Source organism: Alosa sapidissima, chromosome 14, assembly GCF_018492685.1.
Source record: "Alosa sapidissima isolate fAloSap1 chromosome 14, fAloSap1.pri, whole genome shotgun sequence".
Taxonomy (NCBI): Eukaryota; Metazoa; Chordata; class Actinopteri; order Clupeiformes; family Clupeidae; genus Alosa; species Alosa sapidissima.
Genome location: NC_055970.1, coordinates 12,548,053 through 12,562,527, shown reverse-complemented (window position 1 = coordinate 12,562,527; position 14,475 = coordinate 12,548,053). Strand labels below are relative to the sequence as shown.

Genomic DNA, 14,475 nt, shown 5'->3' with positions numbered 1-14,475 from the left:
ACTCAGCAATGAAATCATAGGCCAGTTTGCAGGTAGCCTAACGTCTTTTTCATAGAAGGGAGAGCCCAGTCTCTCCTGTGACATGGAGGTGCGCAAATATTTTTTAATAGCCTGTTCAACTTCGAAAAGCTTCGTTCACCCGATGCCAGTCACTGATCGCAATTTTAAAGTTCGGAAAGCTTCATCTTTTTAAGTTTTAAGTGCAGTGGCCCATATCTGCCCCCTTTGGAATTATATCTCGAGCCTATTATAAGGTCCAGTGCGTTATGTCCTGGGATTCGGATGTGCTCAAAAAGAAAAGAAAAAACACTTTTTTATAGATGGTTATGAGGAGCAATGTGAGAGAGAAATTTGATGATCATTGATCGTTGTTTTGGGACGTTAAGCCTTTTCCATAGGCGTCAGTGAAGGAGATTGAAGAATGACCATTTTTTTTTATACGAAAATATTTCTTAACTACAAAAACTCAGTGTCTAAAAACTCAGTGTCATTCAGACTCAACCCTCTTGTTGTTTTATTATCTTTTTCGTTGTCGTTTGAACGTTGGCAAGCAGGCATGTTGCGGTTGCAATTTAAGTGAAATTTCTACAGTAGGCCTACAACATGCTGTTAGGCTGGGCTACTGTCAATGTACTTGTACAGGTAAATGTTCAACAATTGCTGGTGTACAGGTTATATAATCAATTAGCTAAATCATTTGTCCAGCTGTTTAAACATTTTTTCGTGCTACATTCAAACGCAAAAGGTGCTTTGATATATTTTTCGTTTGAACGTCGGCAAGCAGTCATGCTTTGGTTGCAATGAATGAGGATAATTGCTTTTTTTTTGCATTATTTTGAATATGACTCGCTCCAGTCTCAACAGCACGTACTTTTCCCACACGCTTAGTTCTAACACACATAGGCCTATCCCCTCTCGCTTTCTCTCTCTCCATCCCTGCACACGGTGCTTTCTTAAAGGAGCTGCACCATTTTACAACAATTGCATCTACATTTTCATATTAGAATGTTTTGTCAAGTGTAAGCTTAAACTACCGTGATCAATTGAAGTTCCCGTGCCCCCGCTGCGTCATGGAAGCAGTAAGTCAGTCGCATCAAAAATAGTAGTGGCACCCAAGTGACACCTTGTGGTTGTTTGTGTCAACTGCAGTTTGTGCCATTTCTGCTGAGAAAATGGGGATCGTGATTCATGAAGGAACCCGTCCAAACTTAACGGGGACCCACTGTATGTGTTAGTATGGTGCAAGTGATTTAACTACATGTACATGCAATAATTATGAGTTAGGTGCATTAAATGAATGAAGTGAATGAGTGAATAAATGAACGAGTGAATGAATGAATGAATGAATAAATTAATAAATGAACGAATGAACGAGTGCATGAATGAATGAATAAATAAATGAATGAACGAGTGAACGAGTACATGAATGAATAAATGAATGAATAAACGAGTTAATGAATGGATGAATGAAGGTCCGAGTGCTGAGTCTCACCGGTGCTGAAGCCCTTCTAGAGTGAGCTCATTAAGCACCAGCTCCTCAGCCTGGAGTTTCTCCGCTTCCTCCAGAACACTGCAGTCAAACTCCACACACGCTGGCACTTCCGCTACTGACCTACACACAGACACACACACACACACAGACACACAGACACACACAGACACACACACACACACACACAATTGCATCAATGCTTTATCATTATTACACATGAAAGTTACTGTCAGCTACAAAAGCAGAAAAAGCTGTCCAATTTCATTTAAAGTACATTTCCCATAATGCACCTCTAATTAAAAAGTCCTCATCATGATGTCCCTAATGTGCCATGCTGTTTCAGTGTCCTTTAACCACCTGCCAACACGGGCCTGTGAAATGTGACCCACAATTAGTTCTGCATGGACAGAGCCAGATAGCTGTGGACGAGCACAGTGAGATTTCAAATGCTCCCACTGGCTCCATGGACTCATTTCCTTAATGTTTATTAGGTCCTGTCCATGTGCTAGAGTGGATGTGTGTGTGTGTGTGTGTGTGTGTGTGTGTGTGTGTGTGTGTGCTACACAGCTTGTTTGTCTTTAGGAAGTGCCGCTGATGCAGAACTACCGCATTTGATTAATCAAATGATAACAACCGTAGCTGGCTTTTTGATAGGGAGAGTAAGGGCAATAAGGGTAATAGAATGCTTGTGCAATTAAAAGCTCATCAGTTGAAGGCACTAATCTCATTTGTTGGTAAAATGTTCTTTCATCTAAAGCTACTGACAAATATATGTTAAATCATGATGATGAGGTCTACTCTTTGTCACAGTGTTGCTAAAATATGACACAGCTCCGTATGACCTTGGAACAGGGAACTGAGTTTACTAAGCCTTTGTTTGCAACACAGTCATATCTCAAAAGAACAAGACATACACCTTGGCATTAAACTATTCATAAAATAAAATATTTATTTTTGGATGATGGAAAAAAACCTGGCAAACATTCTTGTTCTCAACAGTAAAGGACTGTGTAGTCAGCCGTCATTCTCATGTACACCATCGGTGGTAAGGTCTGGACTGATCTCGACAGATCTACAGTAAGATTGATAGTCAGTGCTGGCGCCAGCAGCAACTCTCTGTGCTTTGATCGACACAGTGCTCTCTCTCTCTGCCTGAGCCTGAAGCACTTTGGAAAGCCTCATGCATTTCTAGTGAATCCTATCAAGCTAAGCAGGTGGGGCAATATTGTATATCATTCACCACCTCGATTTTTTCCACCATGCTGTTCCAGTCCAGTTGAAAAACAAATCAAACACACTACACCCCTATACATACGGCTAAGGATGAGAAAGCACCCTCTGTTAAGTAACAAGTTTAACGATTAAATGCAAAAAAAGGAAAGGAAGAATGCTTTTATTAGTGTGTACTGTATGTCCATGGAAACACGCTTGCTGTGATGTTGTTGTGACACGTTGAGTCGTCGTTTTGGAGCGAAGCGTTGGGCGTAGCACTACCTGTTCTGCTGGATGAAGCTGTCGTACTCCCTCTCGGGGCTGATGGCGTTCAGGGCGCTCGTCATCTCCGTGTGAACCAACACCACTTCCTCATGGAGCAGGGTTGTCAGGTCAAAGTACTCCTGCAGAATCTCCTTCCTGGAATGGGAAAAGCCATGGATAGTGAGACAGTGAGACAGTAAACAGTGAGACAGTCATCTCACATTTACAGTGTGTTACATTCAATGTTAGCTTATACAGGCAGCTTTTTATTACTTGTGTTTTCTACAAATACTGTGTTCAAAACCTTGAGCACTGGGACACATATCAGAGAACGCTCTATGTGACTTGTTCTGGGTTCTTCCTTATAAAAAGAGTTTTTGATTACACTACATATGTAGCACTAAACACTGAGAAAGGAAATACTGTGTTGGTGCAGTCCATTCACAGGTCAAGTAGAGAGGCCTTGTCCAACATTAAACAGACACCCAGGGAGCGTAGGCTAGGCTCATATTTCTTTTATCACCAGAACAGACTGATGACTTAAGCAGCGATTAGGTGACAACCTTGGGAGCTATTAGAGGGAACCACAGAATATGCAGGCAAATAAATCAGGAAACAACTTCCTCTACATAGACACAGATGCAGTGTTCTTTTTATAACCAGGAAATGATCCATTTTCTCTCAATCTCTGTAAGTCAGTGTGTGTGTGTGTGTGTGTGTGTGTGTATCAATGGGGTCAAACCTTAGACTGTATATATAGAACTATACAGTATATACAGTCTATGGTTTGACCCCATTGATAATAATAATAATGTGTGAACTGCTGTACCATCCTGATGCATCATCCCCACATACTGTACATGCACACACACACCCCTCCTGACCCTAACCCTAAACACACACACACACACACACACACACACACACACACACACACACACACACACACACACACACACAAATACACACACACACACACACACACACACACACACACACACACACACACACACACAAATACACACACACACACACACACACACACACACAAATACACACACACAAATACACACACACAAATACACACACACACACACACACACACTCACAGCACTAGGACCATCTCCTCCTGCAGTGTCTGCAGGGCCGAGAGGAGTGTTGGCTGGCTCTGGCTGTAGTGCTGCTGGTGGTGGACCTGAGCCGCCCGCACGGCCAACACGTAGTCGTTGTGCAGCTCGTGCAGCTTCAGCGTGGCCTTCACGTAGCGTTCCCGCGCCCGGTCACGATCACGCTCTACTCAGAGTGAGGGATGCCATGGAAGAGGAAGATATGGACAGTGCAAGAAAGACAGAGAGTGAGGGATGCCATGGAAGAGGAAGATATGGACAGTGCAAGAAAGAGTAAACAGGAAATAAGAGCACAGCGTTCAGTGATCATCACCCAAACATCATAACGTACCAAACTTCCTAGTGAATGTACCAAACTTCCTAGTGAACGTACCAAACTTCCTAGTGAAAGTAGTTCAGGCCTTCATATCACGACATGGAGCATAGCGTTAGTTCAGGCCTTCATATCACGACATGGAGCATAGCGTTAGTTCAGGCCTTCATATCAAGACATGGAGCATAGTGGAGCGTTAGTTCAGGCAGGCCGCCGAGTCTCAGCCAGCTTCTCTGAGTTGCCCAGCTGACTTCTCAAACCATGCCAGGTAGAAATTGATTGTGTACATGTTGTTGCTATATGTGATATTTAGCTAAATTGCTAGCTCCCTGACTTAGCTAAGGCAGGCAGCTAAACAACGACCCATTGCTGAAAACAATGTCACCTCAAAAGTTGAAATATTTTTAACTTTCAGTGCCTCGCGTTTTTACTGTAGAAGCCTTTCTGCTGCTCTGCCTTATCCTACATACTGCCTGCCAGTTCCTCTGCAAGATCTCCTCCTCATACTTCTGACTTATCAATGTCTTGTGATTGATGTCTGCTCTGTTCTGTACTCTATGGGGGTTTATCTCTGCTGCTCTCCCTGCCATGAGCTTCCCATGTTTGCACAAGGAAAGGCAGGGGGCCAGAACAGAGCAGACTGCCAAATGTAATATTATGCAATAGTGAATCAAAACTATTTCATTGACAAAGCCAACCTGACGGAACTAGAACTATACCAATAACGGGGTAAAAAGTTGTTTTAAATATCACTCTAGCTAATCAAAATGACAAGGTCCACACCACACACGATAACATCAATGACATGACAATGACATGATGAAGAATGATATTGTTGGGGTTCATTTTCAGACAGTTATTATGAAAGACAGAAACACTGACAGCCAATCAGAATCCATGGAATTTAGGCATCACATTAATGAACATGAAGAAAATTAGGATTTCCTGATCACTGGCCAGTGTGGACACTGTTATGGTCACAGTTACAGTTGACTTTATAGTCATTGTGTTGTTATGGTCACAGTTGCAGTTGACTTTATAGTCATTGTGTTGTTATGGTCACAGTTGCAGTTGACTTTATAGTCATTGTGTTGTTATGGTCACAGTTACAGTTGACTTTATAGTCATTGTGTTGTTATGGTCTTAAGTCTTTGCTTTAACCCTAAGGTCTCAACACTGAACTTATGTTACACTGAGAAGTGTTGATGTAGAGTCACTCTAAATGAGTTGGCACAACTCTGTGAAATTCAGGAAAAACACTGTGTTTGAATGGCTCAACAACAGAGAACAGATCTGGCAGCACAAGAGAGAAAGCTCAAACACAATGGAGATGTTATGTTATTTAGTAAATCTATTTCAATGCTTTTACAGTTTGTTTAACTTCAGTGAAGGTCAGTGAGTTCAACAGTGTTATTTCCCTGGCAGGTGCTGGCAAACAGAAGGAGTACCTGTTGGCCTATCACTTTTCTTACTCCCTCTCCCTCACACACACACACACGTGGGCACGCAAACGCACGCACGCACGCACGCACGCACGCACGCACGCACGCACGCACACACGCACACACACACACACGCGCACACACGCCTGCACACACACACACACACACGTGGGCACGCACACACACACACATGAATGCGCACACACACACACACACACACACACACACACACACACACACACACAGATGCCAGATGGCATACCTTTGCTGGCCTCCAGGTACTTTTTCTTGGCCTGAGCAGCTTCCCTGACCAATTGCTTATAGCTGCCTCTTAACTTCTCGGGCTCGGTCTGAGTCACCTGTTATCAGAGACAAACAGAAGTGAGACACAGATACAGACACACACTGATGCCCTCTACCCCTCAAAATTTTCAAATGTTTGCTTATTTGACTTTTGTAAAGTACCACAGTACTGAAATATTGTGAGAGCCAGCTGGACAGGACATTTGTGTAAAAGAAAGAGTATATACAGTATCTAGCACATCTACAGTGCTACAGAGCACTAGCACCAAGCTGATAACAAACTGTTCAAAGTCCGTCCATCCGGTTTTCCCATCCAGCAGTCTGCATACTCTCTTCCACAGCACAAATACAGATATTTATAAAATACACACACACACTCACAAACGTGCAGTACTGTAGGTGATGCACACAGGCAATTACTGTCTTTGATACAGATATGAAAAAACAACACAGTCATAAAGCCGCCCACATGATGCTCTCTACCCCTCCAAACAACCACTGGATGCGGCCAGTATTGCCACTAAGAGCACAAACAGAACAACTAACGTGTATTCACCATTATCACCAGAACAAACACTCTAGTAACTGTGTACTTAGAGCAAGCCAATGATTTATGCAAGAGAAATAGAATGAAACTCTCTCTCTCTCTCTCTCTCTCACCCACCCACCCACTCAAACACTCACGCACACACACTGTGTGAGCTTGGTTGGGGGGGGGGGGGGGGGGGTTGTCCTTCACTGAATGGTGTTAGATACACAAGGAGAACACTTACTACTCACACATGAGCACTCTCAGATTGGATTCTGTTGTTTGGCTCACCTGCTGGCTTGTTGTTTGGCTTAAAGCCTCCCAGAATGTTCTTGCACTTCCAAGCAATGAGATCACTTGCTTGCAGATTTAAATAGCTCAGGCAGAGTTTAAACACATTCTGTTTCACATACTGACTGCTTCAGCCCAAATACCTGCACTGTAATAACAGTTCTTTGCTCAGGAGCTTGTGTCAACGTTCTGTGCCAGTGAAACAGGGCATGGGAGATGTGTAGTACATTATGATGAAAGACGCTTGGCTTATGATGTTGATTCACATGACACTTAACAAACACCCTGTGACACAGCTGGTAAATTCCACTGATAGTCCTCCCAGAAACAGACCCATGTAGAAAGAAAACCTTCTTTATAGAAGAAAACCAAAACCAAAATCAAAACATTTCTAGAAGAAACCCATACTGCAATGTAAGTGCAGAGGGTTGGGCATCGAATGAGGAAGTACTTTTAAGTCGTGGCTAGAACATTTAACATGGTTGCCTTGTCAACAAGGCAAGCACTTCCTTAACCCAAAGGGAGTTCCATACAAAGATGAAACAGACACTAAGATGTCACCAAAGAAGGAAAACATTTACAGGTCCAACCACAGGTTCAAATCCCTTTACAAAAATGTTTGTGACTTCTATGGTACGAGAGGATGCTTGGCTATTAGTTGAAAGTATATCTATATAGTGACACTGCCAAATTACAGCTAAATTGCCACTACTTTCATAAGGAGGACTGAGACCCTCTGGAGACTCAAACCCCTGCTCTGTCCACAGCAAGCACCAAGGAGTAGCAGGGAGGGAAATAAGTAGCAACACAATTAGCAGTTTAGGGTCACTTCTGTGCAACCTATCCAGCAGGACAGCACAGCCCCACACCAGACTTCAACTGGACACCTTTGGATATGGGAGTGCACGGCGCCCATATCCACCATGGGAGCTACCGGCTATCTCAAGGTGCCACTGAGTGAGGTTTACCCACAACACACCTCTGCAGCCATGCCTATCGCTGCATCCGCATCCAGCTTAGAAGAGAGCTCTTGGTTGTTTCTCGGTGTGCATCCGTGGAGCTCACCTTGCACAGGTCCTGGTTCAGCTGCACCCACTGCTCACTGTAGGACTTGCGTAGCTGCTGTTTGTCCCGGATCAGCAAAGTGAGCTTGCTCAGGGGTCCCACCGACAGATCCTCCGAGCGCTTCTTCATGATACGACTCAAGCTCTCTGTCTGGCTCACCAACACGTTCCACGACTGAGGGGGAGGAGAGGAGAGGGCACATCTGACGTTAACGTGAGTCTACTAGACTCTTGGGTGCCTGTCTCACTGATTTATATGTGGTTGGCTGGTAATCATCTGTGGTTTTTCATTGTTAGCGTCAAAATCAAAGAGAAAGGAAAGTAAACTCTGTATTTTTCATTTGATGATAAATAATTTGAAATAGTGATCTCACAGTTAACATGGGAGTGTTAGGTGCCTGACTAGTTACACAATATACTTTACATTAAGCATGACAACTTGTCAGTATTATAGTAGGGTTATTTCAGGTATTGCAAATAAAACTGAAACTATGATGGATAGAATTCATCACTGCCATTCACTTCTCCAACATAGCAGACAAACTGCAGACGCTCAAAGGAAGAACTATCGGCCTTCTACTGTATTTCATCATTCAACACAGGCTGTTAACCTGCACATACACATACTTCCCCATGTCACGGATAGCCTGGCTGGACTGTACCTTATTCAGGTGACTGATGTAGTCCAGGCCTCCGCCAGGCTGAGTGCCCTCCAGCTTCTCCACCATGACGGACATCTGGTGCAGCTGGGTGGAGAACTCGCGGTCACTCTTGGCCCTCTGGGTCATCCACTTCTTGACGAGCTCCATGAGGCGCAGCTCGGAGTCCTGCAGCCGCATGAGGGAGGCGTGGGCCTGTGGGCACCATAGCTCCTCTCCGAAGCCCATCCTGACCAGAGGCCCTGTGCCGGGATGCAGACCTGCTGATCCTGCTAAGCAGTCATGAGCACAGACAAGAATGAGAACAGGCTAACACACACACACACACAGATCCATCACTAAACATACATCTCTCTCTCTCTATCTCAATCTGAGAAACACACATGCCATCCATAGAACAACCGAACAGCATCCATTCCAACACACACACAAACACACACACACATCTCTGAACACAAGCAGACACATTTTGCATGTCTTGCTTTTATTTCAGAGATGTTTACATTTCCTTTCGATTCTTCTAATTGTGCACATCTAAATGTTATTCATTTCAAACATTGGTATCCCTGTATGGAGAAGCAAACAAAACTCATTTACTGATAAGTAAGTCAATACAAAACGTGCTTTTCACTTCCTAATTTATGCCTGTAAATGAAAGGATGTGAAATTCTAACGAGCAGTTCCTTTTTTTTAACAAAACTGCTGACCAAATGTGGCACTATCAAATTTAGCAGGCTACTTCACACCCAACCACCACCTACTAGCCTCCACATTGGGGCAATTTTGCAGGGGTGCATGTTATAAAAAATAAATTAATCTCACGTTACCAAATCATTTATCAGGGCATTTTGGTATTTCTGCTAGAAGCATAAAACACAAATAAATAGGCAGATTATTCTCCTGGGTAACTCCTTGAATAATGGTTCGGCTGTTGTTGGCGACACACCCAAGAATGATTGACCATTTCATGGTGTGTAAGCAATAGGCTACATAAGCACAGAAGGCTTACCTAGCAGGGCAAAGCATAACAGAGTCTGTTAACGCCATGTATTTAGTCTACTGCATTGTTCGACTATCTGGTTGAAGACATTTTAGGGATGGCAAATACTATCGTTTTTATGTCAAGCAACCGTATAGCCTCGTGACCTCGACCTTTGCGACCCGCCAGCAGCCTATTATGAATTCAGCAACGACAGTGGAGGCTACTAACCTAGCCTTTATTAGACTACAGACAAGCAAAAGCTTGTTCTCAAAGGGCTTACATTTCTTAACTTTTCCCGCAAGAACTCTTTTTCCTATTATTCTGATCAAACGATTCCTTAATACATACTTTAGAAATACAATAGTCCCGTTATAGGCTAGTTGTCATTTCACAGCTGACTGGTTGACACTTGCAGCTCTCTCACCTTGACAATCTTGTACTGCAAACCCGCTCTCAAAACGTCTGTGGTCCGCTACCAGACATAACATTTACAGATGAAACGAAGACAGGCACTCTAACGGAAACTACCCTATACTGTACGCTACACTACACATGCAAGGAACGAAAGCACTGACAGCGCATCACCGTCGAGAGGACGCAGGAGTAGACAGGGTGCTCCCCTATACCGAAACCAGGAAGAACGATGCTAACTTAGAAGGGGAGTGTGTGAATTCGCCTTCGTCCGACAGGTAGTCTAAAATATGAACACGGTCACTAGCGGCTAGCAGAAGCCCGTGTGCGAAGGCTGTGGAGGTTATTGCTCCAGACTATATAGGGCATTGTTGTTGATGGTCTGGTGGTCTGATCAGAGCCGCTCTGGGTCTGATAGCCTACACTAGCGCTCATACAATTCGCCGCGTCATTGTTGCTGCACAGCCGAGGTCATTCAGGCTACTGTTATGCAAATAAGGGACAGGGATGGGCAAAAATACATCAAAGTGTATTTTAAAATAAAATATCAAATACCCTAATTTTTAAGTGTATCAAAATGAACTACAACACACAGTAGCAACGCCATGTATCAAAATAAAATACTATATTTTTTTGTATTTTGACATTTTTAAAAGGGATCATGAAATGACTTTGCAAACCTTCCATATCTATTTAATCTATTATTTTAAATACATGTATCATAAATATTGCCCATCCCTGAAAAGGGACAATAACAGCCCATAATCCATCTTTATATTTACCTGAAAGCCCATAATTATTATTGCGTATGGGCCTTTTTCCAGCACGATTAATTGGCATACAAATAAATAAATAAAATAAATAGTGTGCAAGTAAGCTACAGATCATTTTTATCTGATCATCTAATAATAATAATAAAAAAATAGTGACCAAGAATTGTTGATGCATATTATTTCATAAGTGTTCCGGAGTGAGAGTGATGAATTAATAATTAAACAGTCTATGCAGGTTATTAAGGATGGTCATTTAAAAAGTGGAAATTACTGTAAAGTTCAAATCTGTAAAGTTAGATTCCTAAGGGAGAGGAGAAATCGTTGGATTACCCTGTTTTCTTCAGTTTAATAGAAATAATCTCTTGGATTACCCTGTTTTCTGCAGTTATATATAAATAATCTCTTTCAATTACCAGATTATCATTGAAAAGAAATGACATCAGAATACTAAAGTTTGCATAGATCTTTATTTTTCGTAGAATCTATAATCCGCATATTGACATCAATTAAATAAAAAGGAAAAAAAGGCAATTTTTTTTAAATTACATGTAAATGACACTGCACCATATATATATAGTACAAAAATAGGCCATTTTCAGAATAGTTGTCCCATCACAGGTAGTCAATCCATCATAACTCATGGGTCTCTGTTACTAAGATGTCTCCACGCAGCCAAAGGCTAGTGACCTCAGTCTGAAACATGGAGCGAGGTCTAATAGAAATCAGTGTGTGTGTGGGTTCTGTAGTGCATACAGAGACATTCAGCCCTTGATCCGTGTATGTTGTGTCTTGAATGTGTGTGTGTGTTATACATACAAGAGGCTGTACTTAAAAATCAAACACATTCACTCTTCTGCTCCTACAGGCTGAAATAGGAGCCCTCTGTTTTTTGTTTTTGTTTTGTGGTGGTGGCATAACAGGGAAAGGAAACGGAATTTCATGAGCACATGGCTGCACCACACCAGAGGCTCTGTTCAGAGCAGCAGAGAACCTACCAACACCTCTGCTCTTAGTCTGGACGCTCGAGAGCAGCAGAGAACCTACCAACAACTCTGCTCTTAGTCTGGACGCTTGAGCCATCTCACTTGAACACACACTTACACTATCAGAGTCTTTGGTAATGCCCTCAACACCATATACCCCAACTGAATTCTCACACCTCTCTCTCACACACACGTTCACACTGTACTGCAAAGACTGAACAGTAGGGGGCGTAATCATCTATCAATGAGGACTATACAGAACGACACCATTAGAGGATTCTTTTTCTTCCTTTGAGAATACAAAAAATAGACCACTTTAGGGGAAACCACCTTGAGCAGTGGATTAACATGGGCACGGATTGCTTTCCTATCATAGCCACCGATCTAAACTGCTCTCTAAATTTGTGAGGAGAAAAAAAAAAGAGATGGAGTTTAGGTTGTGGGCCGCCCTGAAGCATCAGAGAGATGGACGAGGCGACCGGGGCCTCTTGGGCAACACCTGAAGCTGGTTACGGGCAGCTCTAATCTTAAGACCCCACACGACTTCACCAGCTGCAGAGCTCAGGGCATACTTCCCAGCTGTCCTGCACCCACACAGAAACAATATATTACAGCAATAAATTTAATTCCCATAAAACTTTTCCCGGATAGAAAGAGAGAGAGAGAGTAGGAGAGAGAGAAAGAGAGGGCAAGAGAGGGGTGGGGGAGACAGAGAGAAGCTTGGCACTGAAAGGATGAATAAATTGATAGTCCATTAAAAATGTTTCAATAAGAAAGGCCCTCTTACACTCAAGCACCCCTCTACCACTTTCCACTTACAGTAAGTCATACATTTATCTATTACAATTAATTATAAAATACGGCAATTTCCATCGCTGAGGAAGGCTTGGGTGTAAAATCGATTCCGCCCCCTTCACCTTTTTCGTATGATAGATCATTTTAAACCCTCCTTTATTTCATCAAATTAGGCAAAGGAACGATGAAGCATGGGGTTGTGAGGCAGGCATCAGAACTTACAGGCACACGCTACAGAAATGACCACAGGCCTCTCTAGATCAGCACACGCTGCAGATATGACCACAGGCCTCTCTAGATCAGCACACACTGCAGATATGACCACAGGCCTCTCTAGATCACCACATGCTGCCGATATGACCACAGGCCTGTCTAGATCAGCACACACTGCAGAAATGACCACAGACCTCTCTAGATCAGCACATGTTGCAGATATGACCACAGGCCTCTCTAGATCAGCACAGAGGGAAACACAAGAGCTGCTGCAGCCAAGAACCTCCCAGAAATCCCTGGATGACAAAATCTTATGAATGTGCAATCCTGAATTTTGATGATGTCTTCCTGGTGTCTGGGATGGCAGCATCAGAAGAAATCGGAGAAAAAAAAAAAAAAAGAAGGTTTAGTTGGTAAACTGGAGATGCACTTAGCAAATAGTCAGTCCACCTGCTAATGCAGTCTTAGGTTCTTAGAGAACACTGGAAGGATATGATGCATCTCTAAATACCCTTTCGCACAGGGACGCAGGCACAAACTTAACAGCTTCTTACTGCTGCCTCTCTTCGAACAGCAATACGTGCATGTTTAATGCAATGTGATTCTTGTGTCAAGGATATGACAAGATATGATGGCATGAAAGACTATTTTGAGCTGGCTTTTCATGATACCGAGGGGGAGGAGCTCATTTCTACAAAGGCTTGTAGCTTGAGATAAGCAAGTCAATCAAGTATTCTTCATGATCTTCTTCTTCAATCAGAAAAGGCATTTCAGGACTAAAAGTGTGCTGAATCTGGATTTGAGGAGAGGTGAGAAGGCTTGATCTGGAGGACTGGTGTCTATATATTGACATATAGAATATGGACACAATATAATGCTAAAGGACCTACCCTAAATGGAAAAAAGTGGATCATTTGTACTATTGAACTAACTACACTACTAATTTAGTCCTGGACAAGGTCATGTTGTGTTAGAAACCAGGCTTACAGTACAACCTGGACACAAAGGTCTGGTCACTAAGAAACTTGTAGTGTGTGCAACTTTAATGTTGTGGGTGATTATCTTGCATTGGTCAGCACAAGGGAAAATTATGAGCCAGCAAAGTATGAGTCTCCATGAGGAACTCTGGGCCTTCTACACGTCACACAGAGCCGTGTTTGCTTAAGTTTGCTAAAACAAGAGGGACAAACTACTTTAGGCCCCTATAGTAGTGCCAGCAGTGAAATCAAAACAGACAAATAAAAAACAAACAACCAAAAAAAGGTGTTTTAAGTTCGAGTTTGCTTTGATGTGAACTCTTTTCTAGGCCAAGCCCCTGCTGTCACGAAAGACGTGAGGAGACGCGTCTGGTTAATGAGGACTTATCGCCTGCACTGCTCAGGGATGGGATGTGTTCTGGTCGACTGGCACTGAAACCAGGGATCACTATGAACGCAAACTTTGAACGTATGTGTCTATCTGTGTCTGTGTGTCTGTGTGTGTGTATCTGCGTGAGAATAAGAGAGATCACTGCAGTTCATTCAGCCCCACAGAAATCACACAAATCCATTTTTAAGCCATGTGGATTGACTTTGATGGCCGTCTCTTTCAAGCAGTCACATGTAAGTGTTTGTATATATGGG

At 42.9% G+C, this 14,475-nt stretch overlaps 1 protein-coding gene and 1 long non-coding RNA gene across 5 annotated transcripts in view; both read right to left on the bottom strand.

The window, feature by feature from the left end:
* The window catches only part of fes (FES proto-oncogene, tyrosine kinase), a 42,811-nt gene extending 32,302 nt beyond the window's left edge, over window positions 1–10,509 (bottom strand). For 3 of the 4 annotated variants that reach the window (XR_006022347.1, XM_042061882.1, XM_042061883.1), the window contains exons 1-7: window positions 10,103–10,509; window positions 8,700–8,968; window positions 8,039–8,212; window positions 6,113–6,209; window positions 4,078–4,261; window positions 2,987–3,124; window positions 1,493–1,612 (exon numbers count right to left, since the gene is read on the bottom strand). Coding sequence is in view for 2 of the 4 variants with exons in the window: in XM_042061882.1 (XP_041917816.1) it covers window positions 1,493–1,612; window positions 2,987–3,124; window positions 4,078–4,261; window positions 6,113–6,209; window positions 8,039–8,212; window positions 8,700–8,968; window positions 10,103–10,166 (1,046 nt within the window). In the remaining 2 variants the exon portion in view is untranslated. The remainder of the gene's footprint in view (window positions 1–1,492; window positions 1,613–2,986; window positions 3,125–4,077; window positions 4,262–6,112; window positions 6,210–8,038; window positions 8,213–8,699; window positions 8,969–10,102) is intronic. The other variant, XR_006022348.1, reaches the window with a different exon arrangement.
* Window positions 10,510–11,310: 801 nt separating this feature from the next.
* Window positions 11,311–14,475, bottom strand: part of LOC121682471 — a 3,608-nt gene continuing 443 nt past the window's right edge. The window contains exons 1-2 of the long non-coding RNA XR_006022573.1: window positions 13,048–14,475; window positions 11,311–13,008 (exon numbers count right to left, since the gene is read on the bottom strand). The exon at window positions 13,048–14,475 is cut by the window's right edge and continues 443 nt beyond it. This is a non-coding gene — a long non-coding RNA (uncharacterized LOC121682471). The remainder of the gene's footprint in view (window positions 13,009–13,047) is intronic.